Source organism: Mytilus edulis, chromosome 11 (genome assembly GCF_963676685.1).
Source record: "Mytilus edulis chromosome 11, xbMytEdul2.2, whole genome shotgun sequence".
In the NCBI taxonomy this organism is placed as follows: domain Eukaryota; kingdom Metazoa; phylum Mollusca; class Bivalvia; order Mytilida; family Mytilidae; genus Mytilus; species Mytilus edulis.
In genome coordinates, this window is record NC_092354.1 from 43,556,429 (window position 1) to 43,573,837 (window position 17,409).

The 17,409-nt window shown below is 31.4% G+C and overlaps 2 protein-coding genes and 1 long non-coding RNA gene across 3 annotated transcripts; 2 read left to right on the forward strand and 1 right to left on the reverse strand.

Moving 5' to 3' along the window:
- Positions 1-671: 671 nt before the first annotated feature.
- LOC139495639 (uncharacterized) lies at positions 672-7,649 on the forward strand. Its single transcript, XM_071283933.1, has 2 exons — positions 672-729; positions 5,265-7,649. The coding sequence occupies exon 2, from the start codon at positions 5,769-5,771 to the stop codon at positions 7,107-7,109; it is 1,341 nt and encodes a 446-aa protein (XP_071140034.1). The 5' UTR covers positions 672-729; positions 5,265-5,768; the 3' UTR covers positions 7,110-7,649.
- A 5,729-nt stretch (positions 7,650-13,378) lies between these two features.
- Positions 13,379-15,803, forward strand: LOC139495642 (uncharacterized). Its single transcript, XR_011657421.1, has 2 exons — positions 13,379-13,681; positions 14,408-15,803. It is a non-coding gene; the product is annotated as an uncharacterized lncRNA (long non-coding RNA).
- On the reverse strand, positions 13,576-15,444 carry LOC139495641 (uncharacterized). The gene is made up of 2 exons (XM_071283934.1): positions 14,408-15,444; positions 13,576-13,681 (listed from the first exon to the last, which is right to left on the reverse strand). Exon 1 carries the CDS (start codon positions 15,442-15,444, stop codon positions 14,521-14,523), a length of 924 nt encoding a protein of 307 aa, XP_071140035.1. The 3' UTR covers positions 13,576-13,681; positions 14,408-14,520.
- Positions 15,804-17,409: the final 1,606 nt, after the last annotated feature.

The window sequence follows — 17,409 nt, forward strand, 5'->3', positions numbered from 1 at the left end:
AACAGTGTTCATTATGTTTTGTTGATTTTTTTTTACTGTCAATAAAAAATATACCATGCTGTTGTTTTTTCCTTCTGTTGAGGCAAATGTAAGAAAGATTTCATATCGGATGACTACATTTGGCGTCCGACGTCCGTAAACTTTTCACTTTTTGAACTTCTAAGCGAGAACCACTTAAAAGGATCAATATATTAAAGTGTTATTTTTCTCGATTGTTGAAGCATATGATAAAAAGATCATAACATGTCATTTTTCATATCAGATGTATTATCAGCCCTCGGTCAATATCAGCCTTCGAGCCTTCGGCTCTTGGGCTGATAATACATCTGATATAAAAAAAATTCCATGTAATAATCTGATAACATCATACTATCGTTTTTCTCCTGTGTTGAAGTAGCGTCAGTCGACCGTAAACTTTTCACTTCTACTTGAAAACCACTTCAAAGGATCAATATATATTAAAATATTATTTTTGTCTCCATATTATAAAAAGATAATAGCATGTAATTTTTCATAACGAATGTATTATCAGCCTCGGGCAATATCAGCTCTTGGGTTGTTACAAGGGTGATACAATTTCAATTGATTTTTTTAAAACATTTTGATATGACCCACTTTATTCATTTGGTAATTTAATCATTGTGTATTTACAATTCTGCCACATGAATTGTGTAATTACCTTTAAGTCAGTGTGTAAAGGGAGCACACATACAAAATACTTTGTTGCCGGTAAGTTATTTTTTCAGTTTGTTATAATTTTGTTTGAGTTACTTGTACTTTTATTTACACTATTTTGACAATCAAGGTGATTGGTATCATAGACAAAAGTCAAATAGATTCTCAAATGGATCAAAATAGTTTTGCGTAGCTGGATTTCAAATTGTATCTCAATTGTTTTGACCTTGATACTTTGATTTTTTTAAAGTATCGCAAATAAGAGTTTCATGAATCTATCAACATGAAGACTTTCTATTCACATTTCTCATATTACTCTGCATTACAATTATTAAGGATACAACATTGTATAACGTGAGCTTCGTCTGTTATAAATCGCCCTTATGCAAGTCTATATTGCTTGTTTCTGAATCCTAATTGTAATTAAAGATTATCGTTGATCATCTCAACGAGATTGATTTTCTCGCTTGAGCTGGTACAGCGAAAGTGAGAAAAGCAATCGAGTTGAGATGACCAATGATAATCTATTTATCGCCATTTTACCTATGACGACGTTGTCAATTTCATGTCAATTTCGTTAGCAACGCCACGTGGCCTCCTTAGTTTCTAGTGATAATTTTTCCAACTCAAGCGAGAAGCATGATATGAAAATTATCACAAAAAAAAGATCAAAAGAAAAATGCACAAAATGGCGATAAATGTGTTTATAAATCGTACTTGTATAATTCATAGTATAATATTGTTTACACCAACTCAATATTCAAACAGTTACAGACTTTGTTTAGATATTGTTTTTAACCACAAATAAGTTAACAGATGTTATGCTTTCAAAAATATATACCAGCAAGATCCGAGTGAAATTGTCAATAACAAGAATGTTCGCTTTAAGATTAAGTTTCAAACTCTTCTGTCACATGTACCTCTTAAGAGCTCGAGGGTATAAAAAATTCAGCCAAAATTTAAAAAAAACATTTCATTACAAGTTTTATGTTTTACATTATTGGTTGTTACTTTATGATATGGTATAGAAATCAACCCCAAAAATGCATTCGTTTTGGCCCCAGATGACTATAAAAATGTTAATGTTCCAGACCATATGAGTATTTTTTTGTAAAGTTGCTAAATATTCTAAAACAATTGTCCTCCAACATAATGTTTCCTTCGGATATTTTCAATTTCAGTGAGCATAATTCAATTAATGTATAACACAGTTAAAATATAAAGTTTTTATTTCAATTATAATTAAACTTTTTTATATAATTTGAGAGTTAAGTCATTTTGATCTGTTATATGCATTTGTATGTAATAAACTTGACCAACTTCTAAATATTAGTGAGACCGTACGCGTACGGGCCGACCGTATGAGTATCTTTAAAAAGTAAAGATACGGTCCAGACCGTACGCATATGGTCCAAATACTTATACGGTCTTGAACATTTATATCATTGAAAAGCTCCAAATTATCTCCCTTTGGTAAAAAAAAAGTTTCATTTTGCAATAAAATTGAAATATCTTTTATAACTCATCGGTGACCTATATTTCTTATTAATTATTTTTTTTCAAATAAGCTGTACTTAAACTAAGCTATTGTAAAATTTAAGCGATTTCTGTAATTTAGTTGTTTTTTATTTCGATATTACCTTTTTATCTCCCATTCGTTCACCAGGAAAAATGTACCTTAACAAAAATGCATGCTTCTTTCGAAGGCAGATTGTCAGCTTAAATGAACGGTGACCCAATATTTTTATTTTATTTTTCTATTAATTAAGTATAGGATAAAGTGTATTTATAGAAGAAAAAATGAAATCCTATATTTAAAAAAATATATATATACTCGCGAGCCCCCTTAAAACATGTTTCCGCCCGTACCATTCACTCTACTAATCGTAACACAGACATTTTATTTTCCAAATGTTCATACTTGCTATAATTTATCCTTCTCTCTTGGCCAAATACTCTCCTGTCTTTCAATTCTTGGAGGAGTTTTGGGACGATTTTCGGATTGCAGTCTTGTTATATTAATACTATTTAATATTTTTCCTCATTGATGACACTTAAAGTACATAAAAAGAACAGGTTGACTAGTGCTTTCAGTCTAACACAAATGTATGTTTGTATTTACTTCAATGACATTTTGGTCTCTGGCAGAGAGTCATCTCATTTGCAATCAAACCACATCTTCTATTTTTGTAATTGACCTTTGTAAATGGGATTGATCTGGTCATCCACCTGTAATACTTTTAAAATGACAGCATTTCATAGCATATGAATGCCCGAGAAAAAGGTAGACGAAGAGAAAAAATATAAACACAAGCATTATACAGTTATATTTTTCATTTATTTGTATATGTTAGCGGCAATTAGTGATATTAGGCATTCAGCTTAAATCCTAGGCAATAAGGCATTAAGTTTTTGCCTGAAATATTCAGGCATTAAGCTTATTACCTGAAATCTGATGATGATTATTCATCCTATTGCCGAACATGATTTTAGGCAATAACTGAAATCTGGAATTTATGTATATTTAGTGATTTTTTTTCTTGAAATAAAGTAGTTTCTTAATTATATTTCTAATATTAATATAAATTTATCTGACAAGTCTTCAAATTTTAGTAATTTTTTTATTCAAAACAGAATTAACTCATACTTTTTTGTGTAAGTATACAAACAATAACAAAAAAATTAAAAAAAAGTGTTTGTATCCAATAAAAAATGGAGAGACTCTTTATAATATTTATAATATTTATTTGAAAATGTTTACACTTCACTGGTCAAGCTGGTTTGAGCTGGTAAAAAAGTAGACAAAAATTCAGATATATTATTATGATTTTTTGCGCACACCATTTTATTGGATAAGTAAATATTCTTTGTTAAAATTTGTGTCAAATACCCCCAGACCATCTGGTCTTTTTCACTTCTTTAACTGGATTATTCGCATTAAGTGACACCATGTCTATAGAGGAAAACATTTCTTGAATCTTTGAGGTCTAAATTCGATTAGGGAAAACAAGGAGCATATACCCTAGAGTAAATTACCATGATCTTTTAGCAAAGATTTAACTTTTGGAATCATCAGAACAGAAAGTGACAAAAGATTATTACAATTTAAGAAGGTATGAAATTTTTAACTTTGGTGGTTTTGAGAGGTTGATAACTAAAGTCAGCGAAAATGACAAAGGAAATTTCAAAATTTATGTATTCCTAGAGGAACTCTATGGTATTTTTGAAAAGGCACATAAAGAAACAGGTCATGGCGGCAGAGATCGCATGATAAAATTTCAGTGGAGATCACTTCTAACCTCTCATTAGAACTGTCAGAATAATCTGTCATAGAACTGTTCTAACCTGTCCTAGAGCAGTTCTAGAACTGTTAGAATCAGTTCTAGGTAGAACTGACTAAATCAGATATGGTCAGTTTTGGTTGATGCTGTCACATATGGTCAGTATTCGTTGATGCTGTCACATATGGTCAGTTTTGGTTGATGCTGACAAATAATTTTGTTATATGAGTCAGTCTGAGATATCAAAACTACTAAAATTAGTTTACGATTCAAAATTTTGAATAAAAAGAGAACATGCTGGCACTATAAACTGATGCAAGCATAATTGTGTGGTCATTGTTTTTCAATATTGCTTTTATTTATATTAAACAATCCATCCTGATATAAAAATATAAGTGATTTACTTTGCGGCTATTAAGATTTACATCATGTACATAATAAAGTGCAAATATGGTCAGTTTGTGTTCGTGAGACAGCAACCCAATAGTCATTATCCGGAAGTTAAGGATTTTTCAAATGTTCATGTAAATCTAAATGTTTATGTAACCGGTGCAAATGCAAGAAAAACGGGAGACAGTGCAATAGTCGGTGTCACAGTTCAACAACTTGTGATAACAAATGATTTTAACAAAATTTCTATCAATTTTCATATTTTAATATAAAAACATATTTTATCTGTGATTTTATTTCCAGTAGATGACATTTTAAACTTTAGTTCTCGTAATGCTATTATGTAACAAATGTATAATTTATTATTTAATTGAATAAATATTTTTTTTTTTACTCGCATTTAATTTTTAGGCAATAAGCTTAATGCCCGGACACATTTTTCAGGATTTAAGCTTAAATCCTAGGATTTAAGACTAATGCCTAACATCATTTAGGCATTAGACTTAATGCCTATGCGTTAGCTTATTGCCTGGGATTTAAGCTTAATGCATAATTTCACTTATTGCCGCTAACATATATATTGTGCAAAGGACGTCGGCAATTGTTATATTTGAGAAACAACACTATAATAAAATAAAATAGGAAATTCATGTGCATTTGAACTATTTTTGTGACGGATTTTAGATTACAATGGACTCAATGGCCATTTTCCGTTAGAGATATCAAACTCTATTTCGTTATATGTGACAACAACATATTTGCTTGGAGGCTTTGAGTTTAGAATTTTCGCAGGAGTTCGGTATTTTTTTTATTTTACTTTTTTTTATATTAAAATTATTTACGTCAATTTTTTTATGACTCAAAAAAAGTATTCATTTCTATTTTAGAAAATGTTTTATTATTTCAACTTTCTTTCAGGAATGGACGACGTGAAGGTAGTTGTAGCAGTGAATATTGGAGAAATATATTCAGCATACACGTTTTCCACTTTATCGGATTTTAAAGATGACCCAATGAAAATTATGTGTTACTCCGATTGGAAATCGCTATATGTTGGATTAAATCAACAAATCCCAACATCCATTCTTTTGAATTCAGAAAAAGAATTTAAGGGTTTTGGTTTTGAGGCAGAAGATAAGTTTATATCTTCCTGTGAAAATAAGGAAGAGTCAAGTCTGTATTTCTTTCAAACTTTTTTCTGTCAATCAAATTGGAATAAGGGTAAAAACGGTAAAATTTTCGTTAAATCTTCGAACCGTGTTGATGCCGTTCCGTTAACACTTATTTTAGGTCAATCAATATCTTACCTAAAATCACATTTTTTAAAAGTGTTGCATAAAACAGTGTTCTGGGGTGATTCAGGATGATGAAGTTTTATGGGTAGTTCTTCATCCAGATGAAACTAAGTTTGATGTTAGATTTATGTTGTTTGAGGCATTTCTAAATACTGGTATAAGTAAAGAAAGGCTCGTACTTGTTCACGAGAGCCACGCAATCAAGACTTTTACTCGGCACATTGCAGAAATGCAGGACGTGTCGAAAGAAGGGGTGATCATACTGAATTGTTCTTTAATACAAATATATCCCAATACTTCTTTTCAAAAGTATCCAATAGTTCCAACAAATGTTATTTGTTGTTCCTCAATTATCGACGATGTAGACTCCATCTTAAACAAGCGACTAGGGTGTTCTCTGTTCAGTGATACGACTGATATTCATACAAGATGCCTTATTATGAGACAATTGGACATTATTTTAAGAGCTAATAATTCAAAACAATTTTATAGATTTAGACTCCCTGTAGATTGTTTCAGAAATATAAACAAACATATCACAAACTCATGGAAGAAGGGTTTCCGGGTAACTCAAGATAAACTGGAGATCGACAAGACTATAATCCATGAAGTATTTCAAAAATTATTGAAGCCTTTGATTGATCATTGGAGAAAGGAAATTGACTTTTTGAATAGAGAAACCAAACAAAGAGTCATTCTTGTTGGGGAATTCTCAAGATTTGTTATGACGAAAACTGTTATTAAGGAAAGCTTTCCACAATACGAATTCATAGTACCGTCAAATTCAGAAATGGCAGCCACAATAGGAGGGACAATAGCTGGACATGAAATAGGATCTGGAAAATGTGATTATTGTATACTATATGTTCCCAAAATGCCAATTGATGGGACTTCGCATAGTAAATCTGAACTACTGAGTAAACCACCAGGCTTAAACAATTTATTCAGTGAGAAACCTGCTGTCAAACCAAACATAGATTCCACTGCTGTTACGGAAAATATTTCAAATGTATCATTCTTACCAGATCCAATTCGCCCTTCAAAAATTGCAGCAAAGCTTCAAGATCTCTATGACAGAGAGTATACCGAAAGTTTGTCGGCCATTGTAGAAAATGGGTGTGACGATGCTAAATCTGAAGAATGTTTGCAACAAATCCTTTACGAGGCTTATGATGAATGCAGAAAACAAGTCCATATTCAAATGAATACAATCACACAGGTATTTCATCCCACCGTCGGGATAGATGGTATTAACACGTCATTGCCGTTGGATGTTGTTAAACCATTGATAGAGTATAGAAGAAAGAATGCTTTGAAGTATCTGCCAAGATTAGTCAAATCATTCGTAGAAACATTACCAAATAAGATCAACATTTCTAACACTCAGTTGTCATTCTGCACTTCCTTTATCGAGAAAAGTATGGAGTGCTGCTGGCTCATGTGTGTTACGGAGCCACCGATGTTTTGAAATTCGAATGGAACAAGAGTGAACAAATAGATTTGGATGAGTTAGAGGTTGAAGGAGCTCGAGGCAAAGGAAAGTATGTTGACAGCATGCGATGGCCTCCGCTGTATCTTTATGAAAATGGACCTCTAATGAACAAGGGCGTTGTGAATGCCAAATGACAAAACCTTTTTTTTTTGTATTTGTATAAATGAAGTTCATATTCAGCATTTTCAAGAAAATAATGATTCAAAGTCTGTCTAAAACATTATAGTAATGTATTTATACTTAGAAGAGAATTTCAATAAAACCACTAGTGAATAGGTTTTGGCTGGTAGTTCCCTTAGTCAGGATAAAGAATAAAATTTAAATATATGGAAAAAGATATCAGTGAACAATGTGTAGGCTGGCTGTAAACAGGATAACAATGGCTAATGCAACCATGAAAAGTTGTACCGCGTCTGCGTTTAATTATTTTATGAAAAAATTACTTTTGATATCAAAAGTTTGAAAATAGCATGAAGATTAAAAAGAAAAAGCTGGCAGCTTTTTATTGTCATTTTTAATGTATGTTCCTTCTAAGGGAAACAACTCATATAAATGAATCGCTAATTTGTCATGTGTGCTGTTATTTGTTTGTCTTTTTCGTTTTTAGGTATAAACTACAAAAAGCAACATTTAATTTTTTTTAATTTTTTTTTAACCATTTCAATAATTATGTTGGTACACAAAAAAAAATTATATAGAAGACTACTTATCATATACTAAATGTCACATTTTAAGTGTTCAGAAACATTTACTTTGATTTTAGTGTATAATTACTCATCAATGGAGGTGCTCCTGAATTGGAGGAAGATTCTAAAAACAGAACTTTACAGAAACAATGAAAACTGTCGTTTCTCTCCCCAATCTCAGGTATCCCCATTGACATTGTTTACCGCGAAAGTTGACCTACAAATTATCTGATTATAGCCTCAGATTAAAGCATTGCATGTTGGTGTGTGAATGATCTACACTACAGCAAACATCATTAACATTTAACAAATACGGATTTTAAATTAGTATACAAATACTGTGACTGGTTTTTATAATGAATAAAGGATATCTCTGTGTGGCATTCCAACAATGACGTCACTAGGTTAGATATATTTAGAATATTTCGTTATACTGATTTTTCCGGACTGTAAAAGAAACGTATATAGTTATACTTATTGCGGACCTGTTTTTGTATTGTTATGAGTTACAATTTATGAAAAAAATAAGCAAAGACCCATCGAAACAACATCTGATAAACAAATTTAATAATACTTTTAGATATTTGGATGATATTTTGGCCCTCAATAATGACGACTTCAGTATTTATATTAATGAAATTTATCCTGTTGAACTTACTTTAAATAAAGCTAATACTAACAATGACCACTGCCCTTTTCTCGATCTTGATATCCGCCTATATCACTAATGGAAAGCTGAATACTAAAATTTATGATAAAAGGGATGATTTTTCATTTCCTATCGTTAATTATCCGTTTTTAGATGGTGACGTTCCCTTGTCACCATCTTACGGTGTTTATATATCTCAACTTGTACGATTCGCTCGTGTATGTAACAATGTTTTAGATTTTAACGAGAGAAATTTATGTATTACTGAAAAATTATTACACCAGGGTTTTCGATATCACAAACTAGTCAAAACATTTACTAAATTTTATCATCGGTATAAAGACATCATTCGTAAATATAGCTTAACATGCAGACTTCTAATACGTTCAGGTATTTCACATCCAATTTTTTATGGAAATATTCTTTATAAAGCACAAAGGTGTCAGTATTCACCTCAGAAACTTACAAAACCTTTGAATAGACTTATTAAGAAGGGATATAATTACGATACTGTTGTCAAGTCATTAAAGATTGCATATTTTGGCGTTAATATTGAGTCACTGATAAGGTCTTTGCATCGGAACTAAACACATTTATGCTAAAAACAGTTGTTGGCATGACACGGGTTATGTTCTTCTCATATATGTTATGATGGTATGATACTAAACCCCTAACGGGAAGGATTGTGCCTGATGTTCATATGATGAAATCATAATCTTTCAGTCAGTTTAATTGAAGTCTGGAACTGACATGTCAGTTAACTGCTAGTAGTCTGTTGTTATTTATGTATTATTGTCATTTTGTTTATTTTCTTTGGTTACATCTTCTGACATCAGACTCGGACTTCTCTTGAACTGAATTTTAATGTGCGTATTGTTATGCGTTTACTTTTCTACATTGGTTAGAGGTATAGGGGGAGGGTTGAGATCTCACAAACATGTTTAACCCCGCCGCATTTTTGCGCCTGTCCCAAGTCAGGAGCCTCTGGCCTTTGTTAGTGTTGTATTATTTTAATTTTAGTTTCTTGTGTACAATTTGGAAATTAGTATGGCGTTCATTATCACTGGACTAGTATATATTTGTTTAGGGGTCAGCTGAAGGACGCCTCTGGGTGCGGGAATTTCTCGCTACATTGAAGACCTGTTTGTGACCCTCTGCTGTTGTTTTTTAGTTGGTCGGGTTGTTGTCTCTTTGACACATTCCCCATTTCCATTCTCAATTTTATAGTGTAAGAGAAAGCTCAATATACGATAATTTCACGAGAAACAGAAGAGAAATGTGTAAAAAATGTATTTAAAGTCAATCTGTTCTCCTTGTCATCAATTTCAGTATGACATTTTGAGGGGGTTTCCAAACTATCAAAACAAAATGATTGACGTGAGGGAATGATACTCTGGCCAACCCCATTAGGGAATTGACGGCTTGAAGCCGTCTTTCCCCAAAAAAATAAAAGTAAATACTGAACCCCGAGGAATATTCAAATCGAAAGGCAAAATCAAATAATAAAACACATCAAACGAATGGACAACTGTCACATTCCCGACCTGGCATTTTCAAATGTAGAAAATGGCGGATCAAATTTAAAGTTCATAGTCTCCTTGTCTATTTTGTATAAATTGTTATACACCATGCATAACAGAAATATGTACCATTCAGAATGGATACGTTGTGTTGAAAATACTCTAAATGAATGTGGTTGTTCTGAATATTGGTTAACTCAAAATGTGTCTAAATCTGTCAACCTAGCTAAGATTGTAAAGCAAAGGTTATGTGACCAATTTAAGCAGAAATGGTGTGCTACTGTGTATGAATCACCTAAATGTCTCAATTATAGAATTTTTAAAAGAAAGCATTGTTTTGAAAAATATTTAATAGAACTTCCTACAGATTTAAGGAAATCTTTATGTAATTTTAGATGTGTTAATAATAAACTGCCAGTTGAAAAGGGCAGGTTTTGGGGAATAGCAAGAGATGATAGAATTTGTGATATTTGTGACTGTAACTCATTAGGTGATGAATTTCATTATTTATTCCAATGTTCTTATTTCAAAAACGAGAGGAAAATGTTATTGCCAAAAGAATTCACTACAAATCCAAATGTTGATAAATTTCATGCTTTGTTTAACTCAGACAATTATAATGTAATATTCAAAGCTGCAAAATTTTGTAAAATCATACTTTCTTTAGTAAAATGATTGAAGTTACTGTTTATATAATATGTTCGTCTTCCATATATTTGGAAATGTATATCATGTATATATGTTAACTTGTTCATTTAATCAACCTATTTTGTTATATTGTGTTAAATTGTATTCAATTGTATTTGTTCACATACCCTGGTTAAGGGTCTTGAGAAATAAAAACTTGAAACTTGAAACTTGAAACTTGAATCAATGTTAAATTTAATTAAATCATTTATTTCCAGTTTAATCTTTAATTGTTTACTCTGGTGTTATCCTTTTATTTCTTATAATGCTGCCTAAATAGATTCATTGAGGATCAAATGAGTCTGTGTCGCCTACCTAGGTTTACGAGTATCTTCAACAATGGACTCTCTCATACATCGTGGACAAGAATAAAAGATATAACAAACAAAACACTTGCTGATAATTTTTCTTTTTACAGTTTTTCTCAATTTTCTTTAGTTTATGCCCAAAACACAAAAAAAAAACGAATATATGAAATTATATTTCTATCAAGGCAAGCACTTCTCTTTGGAGAAAAGCATCAAGTTCGGCAAAAGTTTAATCATTCGTAGATCTTGTCTTGCTGATCATTTTTGTTATTTGAAATGTCTAACAAAACAGAAAATGTAAAAATCATTATCAAAGGGCAATAACTCCACTGAAAGGAGTCGTCTGATGATGTCGACCATTGGATCCTGTTTTGTTGATCATTCTTCGTAAACAGAAAATCCCTATAAAAAAAAAATTCAGATATAGAGCCAATTATTTTGTAAATCGCTCAAATTCGTTTTTCAAGGACAATAACTCAAAAATAAGTTGTCTTACCGTTTCGAAGCAAAACAAAATATATAGGTCTCATCATCCTGAACATGCTTCTCCATGTCAATTTTCTCTATTAATAACGTTTTCAAGATAACAAACTAAACTTGCTTTTTATCCCTATGTTCTATTACTATCCGTGTCGTTCATATTGGTTGGCAGGAGGGGTCATCGTTATCGTTTTATGAACTATATACCCAAATGATGATTGTGGCCAAGTTTTGTTAAGTTTTAACCAGTAGTTTCAGAGGAAAAGATTTTTGTAAATGTTAACGGTGACGGACGACGTACGACGGACAATGGATGCCATGTGATATGAAAGCTTCATTGGCCATTTCGGCTAGTTGTGAAGCTAGTAAGAAGAAAAAGACCAAAACATAAACAACTGTACATAAAACCCTATGTATAGAAAACTAAAGACTGAACAATATGAACCCAACCAAAATCTCATGGCCAAGGACATTACAAGATGTTAAAAGTAAATTAGAAACAACGTTTCAAAAACATTGTAAATTACGACAGAGAAAACACAGAGATTTGTGTCTTCTAATTTGTTAAGTACTATATATACCATGGTTTTTACGAGTTAACATATTTAAACAAACGAATCCGAAGGATGAGTTTGTTTAAATATGTTAATGAGTAAGACACATGGTATATAAAATTTGTAATATAAATAAAATGATTGACAGCTTCAAGACCTTCAACTAATATTGGAAATTGATCACGTTACAGTTTTATCCAATGAAATGGAAGCTCGCTCAAGTCACTTTTGCGCTTCGTGTATGATCGTCTGTATATTTCGTGTAATAGAACCCCTGAATTTGCAGAAAGTAAAGAAAATGTCGGATTTTAGTTTTGCGCCCCGTGTATGATTGTAGGCGCAGGTAATTTCATAATGTCATCAGACTGAGGTAAACAAAAATGTCGAATTCCAGCGACAAGGATTAAATAATTATTCTAATGACGGTAAGAGTTGTTTTTTTTTCTCAATGTATCATACAAATTAATCATATTTTACAGAATTTTCATCTAATTGAAAAATGCTTTTCTTCCGTTATTTTATTAGATTATTTATTAAAACACAATTTTAATGATAAAACAATATTTTAACAGTGTCGGATCCAGGGGGGTAGATAGTGTACGTCCCCTAATCATGTTTTTTCACAGATATTTGTAGCCGATATTTATTCCTTTTTGTATAGATACCCCCCTTTTTAAATCGAAATTTAATTGAATTTTCGCAAAGGAAATGATAGTTTTACATTTTATTTTTTTCAAAACGAAAGAAGAAACATTTGGTAATTGTTTCCAAAATTAAGGGAATTCGTAACAATCCTATATAGTTTGAAAAAGGGTTTCTTGAAATGTGGTACACATAATTTATTGCTTTTTCTTAAAAAAAAATGAAGATCTTGACCTTTTAGTATGTTTTACAGTTTCCTAAATATTTTAGAGGCGGATACATATATAAAAAAAAAGGTGGAGCTTCAGCCATGGAATAACATGAAAATGAATATGTTATACCATGGCTGAAGCTCCGCCTTTTTTCCTTTGGATTCTAGTCGAGTTGCATATTTAATTAGCAAAGTATGGTACAACATAAATTTGCATATAATATACCATGGTTTTCCCTCACCACACTTTTTAAGCAAATTATTTCATAAAAACATCAAAGGAAAAAATCCAATTTATGTTACAACCCGATATAGACCCTCATATCGTTGTCTGTGAAAAATGTTTGTGTGAATCGATTTTGACCGAAAATGAAAGTAGATAGGAAAGAACGTGCATAAAACCTTGAAATTCAGTTTGTTTGGTCCTTTTAAATGTTACAAATAGAAGATAAAATGTATGACGTAATGTGAGCTTTAAACATTACAGTGATCAAACAATAAATCAAACTTCCAAGTACAAAGCAATTTAATAATAAATAATAAATAATGAAAATAAACAGGGGTGATCACATAATTTATCAGTTGGTTGGTTCGTCAGAGAAAGCTTCCTCATGCATATATAACTAGACAACACCTATACTAGCAATAATAAAATATGCATGCAAAGTTAAAAAGAATCATACAATAGTGCAAATATAAATTAAAAAACAATATGACAATAAACGCATCAAATATAAAAAAAAAATAACCACCCATTCCTCTTAAGTAGAACTTAACTCAACCTCCACCTCTTCGATTTATTCGATTTAAGGTAGCACAATACAAAGATTTTTTACTTCCAATCACTAACCTTTAAAATGCTGTAACTTTCTTATGAATGCATAGAAAATAATAAAAGAGGTATATATAGATAGATAAAAGATTTATCTTTTAAATGAATGCAATATTTTTATTATGCAATCATTATGTAATCAATTATTATGTAATTAGTGGCAAAATCTGGGTAAGTTCACTTGAATGAATTTAGCTCTATCATCTCTTTAACTATACAGTAAATTTTAACGGAATCTCAATCAACACATCATGGGCTTCAAAAGGGTGTCTCAGATTGTCTCTATTGTATTCCATTCTCTCATAAATCTCTAATTAATGTAAACATCCTTACCACATAAAAGAAGATAATGTTTAATTAGGTGTACAATTTGTTCTATACATTCTATCTGAAATCTGAGACACCCTTTTGTAAATAATGGCCATAGGAACAACATATAATAAAATCAACCCTCTAGGGATACCTATGCAGAAGCTAATTTCATTTGAAAGTGGAAATTTGGTGAACAGTATTTTAGAAACAGTTAACATTATAATTGCTTACATAATTGTTGCATAATATTAACATTGCATTTATTTGAAAGAGTAATCTGTAAGCTATCCAAAACTACCACTTTTATAAATTTTCAAGCATTATTAAGAAAGTTACAGCATTTTAAAACTTGGGAGTAGGAGTTATAAAATCTCTGTATTGTGCTACCTTAAGAGTAAACTTATCTTATATGTATATAAATTAAATTGCACGCGAGATCAATTTTCGATTCCCTGAGTAAAACAGTACTGAATGAGACATGTACAGATTAAATAAGCTAAATATGTTTACGATGTGGTGTTACAAGTATGAGAATTGTCCTTGGTAATGTCAGTTTCGTGGTTAAATTGCAAAACTAATGTTCCATTTGGATGAAATGTACATGATGTACTTTTCGCGTCTTTGCTATTTGTAAATGTAAATTCTTGTTTCATACTTGAAATTCTTCCATGATTTTGTGATGTTGATTTTGTTCCTTCTATTGTAAGAGTTTTATCTTTCACTTTTATAGATATTTCGTTAGCATCAAAGTCCTGTGTATCAACAAACAGATAGCTTTTCTTTTCTATAGGACGATCTGGTTCCCTTTTTACTCTCTGGTATGAAGTGTCGTGATTATAGGGATGAAATCTACTGTCAACATGGTCAGTCTTTGTCCGTATCAATGTTGGAGCAGTTGTGTTGGCTTTCGATTCTTCACAGTGAAATGGTTCCGACAAATCAGGGGGTGGAGGTGTTTGAACCCCTGATATATGTGGATGGTGCTGATTTTCTTGAAAATATGTCGGTGGTTGAGGAATATTCGGTGGCACATTCACAGCGTAACCTTGCTGCTGAGGTATCGCTTCCCTGGGATACGCGGATACAACCCGAGGTCGAAAGACAGAGGTGTAACCATTCATATTGTATTGCGGTGGTGGCGGTGGTGGAGGACAGGCAAAAATGTTTATAGTGGGGGGCATCGGTGTATACCAACCGTATTGACTAGCAAACGATCGTGGGTCGTGACTTCCTTGATTCCATGGTGTTCCGAATGTATTTCCTCTTGAAAAGGGGTGTGTCCCACATGTTTTGAAGTGGCTCGGTTCCGAATCAGTTTGTTGTGATTCACTTTGTTCACTATCGTCGTCTCTAGGTTCCAAACTCGTATCCACTTGTAAACTGACGGGGATAATGTGTTCCACCTCCGAATCATCTTCGTATAGCGACATTTTAATATACTGATCTAATCTCCGGTATTACCTGTAAATATTTCCTTCACTTCCAAGAATAACCACAATTACTAATATATTTGTTCTAATTTTAATGCCATCAGGAAGAGTCCGGATTTTTTATGTCTCACTCATTTCATTCAAACCATGATTTACGAATATTTTCACTCAACATCAATTCATATTTGATTCCGATTCACCGTTATCCATTGCAAAATAAAGCCGGTATCAGAAGAGAAAATCGATTGGTATCTCAATTTTCTTACATTTAATCACAAATTTAAACCAATAATATGTATGTCCATATTATATTTGTACGAAAATCCATGGTATTTTACAAATGTGAACGCGTGTTTTGTTTGTATATATAAATACTACTGTTTGTTTACAATGGGTGAATACACATGTATAGTATTTATTGATTTTGTACTTTAACCTTAACTACCGAGTGTAAAATGTAAATGTCAATATATGATATGATAAATTTGTGACGTAGTAGGAAGATATTGTTATTATAAAGAGGCTCCAAGTGGGTTATTGATCTGATGTCATTCAAACACGTTTAAAACATGTTAAACTTTATACATTCAACAATCGTTTAAAAGGTATAAATAAGCTTTTTAAAAATGCCGATAAATTACTTTAGAATAGCTTCTATGTATCAAAAATATCTTCTTTTCAATAAATATTTCTTTCACACTTGAAAAGAGTAATATTTGTATTGTCCTGTAATAAAACGATCATTTGTTGTTGCTGTTGTTTTTAGGGGTTTTTTGTGGGTTTTTTAGGGGGGTGGAGGCCGGGAGAATCGATGAAGATGAACACTCTGACTTGGTAAGAAATAAAAAAAAAATACATTAAACTGGATCATGAAAAAAAGAATCTCTTTCCAAAGGAATCACGGAAACAGTTGTATAAAAAATAGAAATAAAGTATTCAAAAAAATGTCTGCTATTAACTGTTTGATAATGATATTAAAGTTATAATCATTGCGTACTGGTCATGATGTTAATACATACAAATACATTAAACTTTGTTTTAATGTTTATCAACTATATATTATAATGCTGGCTTTAGCAGTTTAGTGCATACATGTATAGCATGTATAGGTTGACTTATTATTGTTAAAACATTTTGTTAAACTAGTGTGAATGATAATGAATCATATTTATTGAATAGTAACTTAAATGGATGCAATACGTCTTTTCTTTTAGATTTACATCAGATTTCTTTATTTTTATATACTTGTCTCATTTTAAAAAGACAGAGCATTTCTAATATAAATGTAAGATTATTGTTATTTGTTTATTCTAGATTGCGCAATGACAGACAATGACGAAATCATATATATGTTTGTATTATTTGTCATATTACCTGTAATATCTATATTTATAACAAACGTTTCGACATCGTTTTGATCTATACGCAATACATTTAAACGTACTACATACGATTATTTACGTGGGTATAAATACTTAGGCTTGATTAGGGGGTTACTCATTACAGAAACAGATGCCGAGACGAACAGAGACAAGGTAGGAACACTTTTCTTATAATTTAAAAAAAAAAAGTACATCAACAAGAATGTATAGTGTAAATAACTTGAAAACCCTATCTAATGTCTTATTATATTTTATCTTAAAAGTGAAGTATTGAAAAAAAGTGAGATTTTAGGCTGCAGACGCAAATTAATAAGATTATTTTCACAGGTTAAGGCTAAGGCTGTTTTTTTATTTCATATAGACAATTTATTATAAGCAAGAGTAAGGTAACATTTTAATGGACACATTTGTTCATCTGTGAGACAACTTGGGAATATGTTAAAACGACCGAAATTGTTAAATTGTGCACAGTATGTGTGATAATGTATAACTGAAACAAACAAAAAATATAATATTCCTGGGTATCGTTTTTTTTTAAACTTGATTTTTGATATAAAAAAAATCTAAATTATTATATGATTGG